At 40.3% G+C, this 1,768-nt stretch overlaps 1 protein-coding gene across 1 annotated transcript in view; it reads left to right on the forward strand.

Annotated features, from left to right (window-relative positions):
- The window catches only part of LOC118408556 (laminin subunit alpha-2-like), a 108,638-nt gene that overhangs the window by 106,476 nt on the left and 394 nt on the right, over positions 1–1,768 (forward strand). The window contains exons 63-64 of the mRNA XM_035809368.1: positions 994–1,113; positions 1,504–1,633. Of these exons, the coding sequence (XP_035665261.1) occupies positions 994–1,113; positions 1,504–1,633 (250 nt within the window). The remainder of the gene's footprint in view (positions 1–993; positions 1,114–1,503; positions 1,634–1,768) is intronic.

The raw sequence follows: 1,768 nt of genomic DNA on the forward strand, positions 1-1,768 counted from the left end.
AAAATAGATGCACACAGAAAGTCTAATGCGCTTGAATTAAAAGCATTATGTACATGCTTTAAATGTAAAGATTCTCAGAAACAGATCTGCATCCGTGGTAAAGGATGCTCACCGTTCTATTTTGTGCAATTTTGTCAGTTGAAGAATATTGTGCTAGTTAATTAATACAATTTGCTAATACCAGCGACAAATTTACCAGTACCATTGGCACCGCTTTGCTCCACTTTGCAAATGCTTGGTGCAATTTGGTGCAGATCGGTGAGATACCTGCTTGAACATGAGGTGCCTCTTACAAGCTTGTCTTGTGCTTTGACCTTTGCTTGCTTTGTCTTTGCATTCAGAATATCAACTTCTGTCCCCATATCTACCTCCCCTTATTGGATTTCTGTAGTGATATTCCCAGTCACTGTTTTCCCTTTTGAAAACGAAAAGAGGTCTGAAATGTGATTGTTGCTGGAATGGACTGTTGCCGGCTGGAGAGTGGCCATTATGGCATGCTGGGTAATCTTCCTAAGGGGGAAGAGGAACTCTGGTCACATGTACATGTAGTTGGTCTTCTCTTGCACTATTCATTCGTCTTATTCAAGTGTCAAGCCCCTGTCACACATACAGTCATGGTCTCCTGATCTTCTCAAGGAGTTAGTCGTAAACAAGGTCATGTTGGGAGTTGGGTCGGTATGGTAGCCTTTCAATCAGCATAAGCTTATAACTTTGAATTTTGAAAAACCAAAGTTGCAGAAGTTAAATTCTGCTTGGATATCAGAGGAATGTACTTGAGCTAGTACATGATTGATTCAAGGCTACTTCCAGCTCTGCATTGACCTTAGTTGGAAAGTGGTTCAAGTCATGGTAAGGTTCTGAATGTGTGACAGGGGCTTTAGTGGATGAAAGTTATGATAAATGCATTATTTGTTTGTCTTTGAATGGGATGAAGAGTAAGTGGATGATAGTAATGATAATGTTACCTGACTTGCCATGTCCATTACTTTACAGATCACATTCCGTGTTGACAATGGACTGGCACCATTTGAAGTGACCTATGACCCAGAGGTTCATGGTCAACAAGACAGCAACAAGTTCAGCCTCTGTGACATGAAGTTTCACAAAGTGGAGGTTTGTTATTGTTAATACTAGATGGCAGCAATTGGAAAACTTTACCTACAACTCAAAACTACTGGTTGCAGACTCCAATTATGATATCTACCGTGCAATCACTAGCATGAAATATATAAAGGTTTTGTATAACTCACTGACAGGCCCCTGCCAATATGTTAAATTGACATCGCGACTTATCGGACAGCCTATGTGACCAAGATGTTAACATAAAGTATTTTATCTTACTTTGCACGAGTCGGTAAAATGGTAGTGGTCCATTTGAGACAAACCATTTGGCCCAGTGATACTAATGCTATTGACAGTGCCCCTGACTTTAAGATGGAAAACCAGACATGATCAGAAAGTAAACATAGAGTATTTTAAAATTTTAAACACTACTCGCTGCAGGCTCGTAAGGTGAAGAACATCCTGAAGGTGGTGGTGGATGGCAATGAAGTACCGCCTGCAACCGGTCCGCAAGACAATTACTCAGCAGTTACCAAGAACCCACTCTACATGTACATCGGAGGATACCCAGGTAGGGCATTGGTTTATGCTTCTGGTTTTCATGTCTTTTCTTTGCTATGTGATAGCAAGATGAGCAATGGGTTTATATGTGTAGAAATTGTTGTCTGTCTGATATTGAAATTTTTTGTGTGTGATGACATTCTAT

The sequence above is a fragment of the Branchiostoma floridae genome, chromosome 2, assembly GCF_000003815.2.
Source record: "Branchiostoma floridae strain S238N-H82 chromosome 2, Bfl_VNyyK, whole genome shotgun sequence".
In the NCBI taxonomy this organism is placed as follows: Eukaryota; Metazoa; Chordata; class Leptocardii; order Amphioxiformes; family Branchiostomatidae; genus Branchiostoma; species Branchiostoma floridae.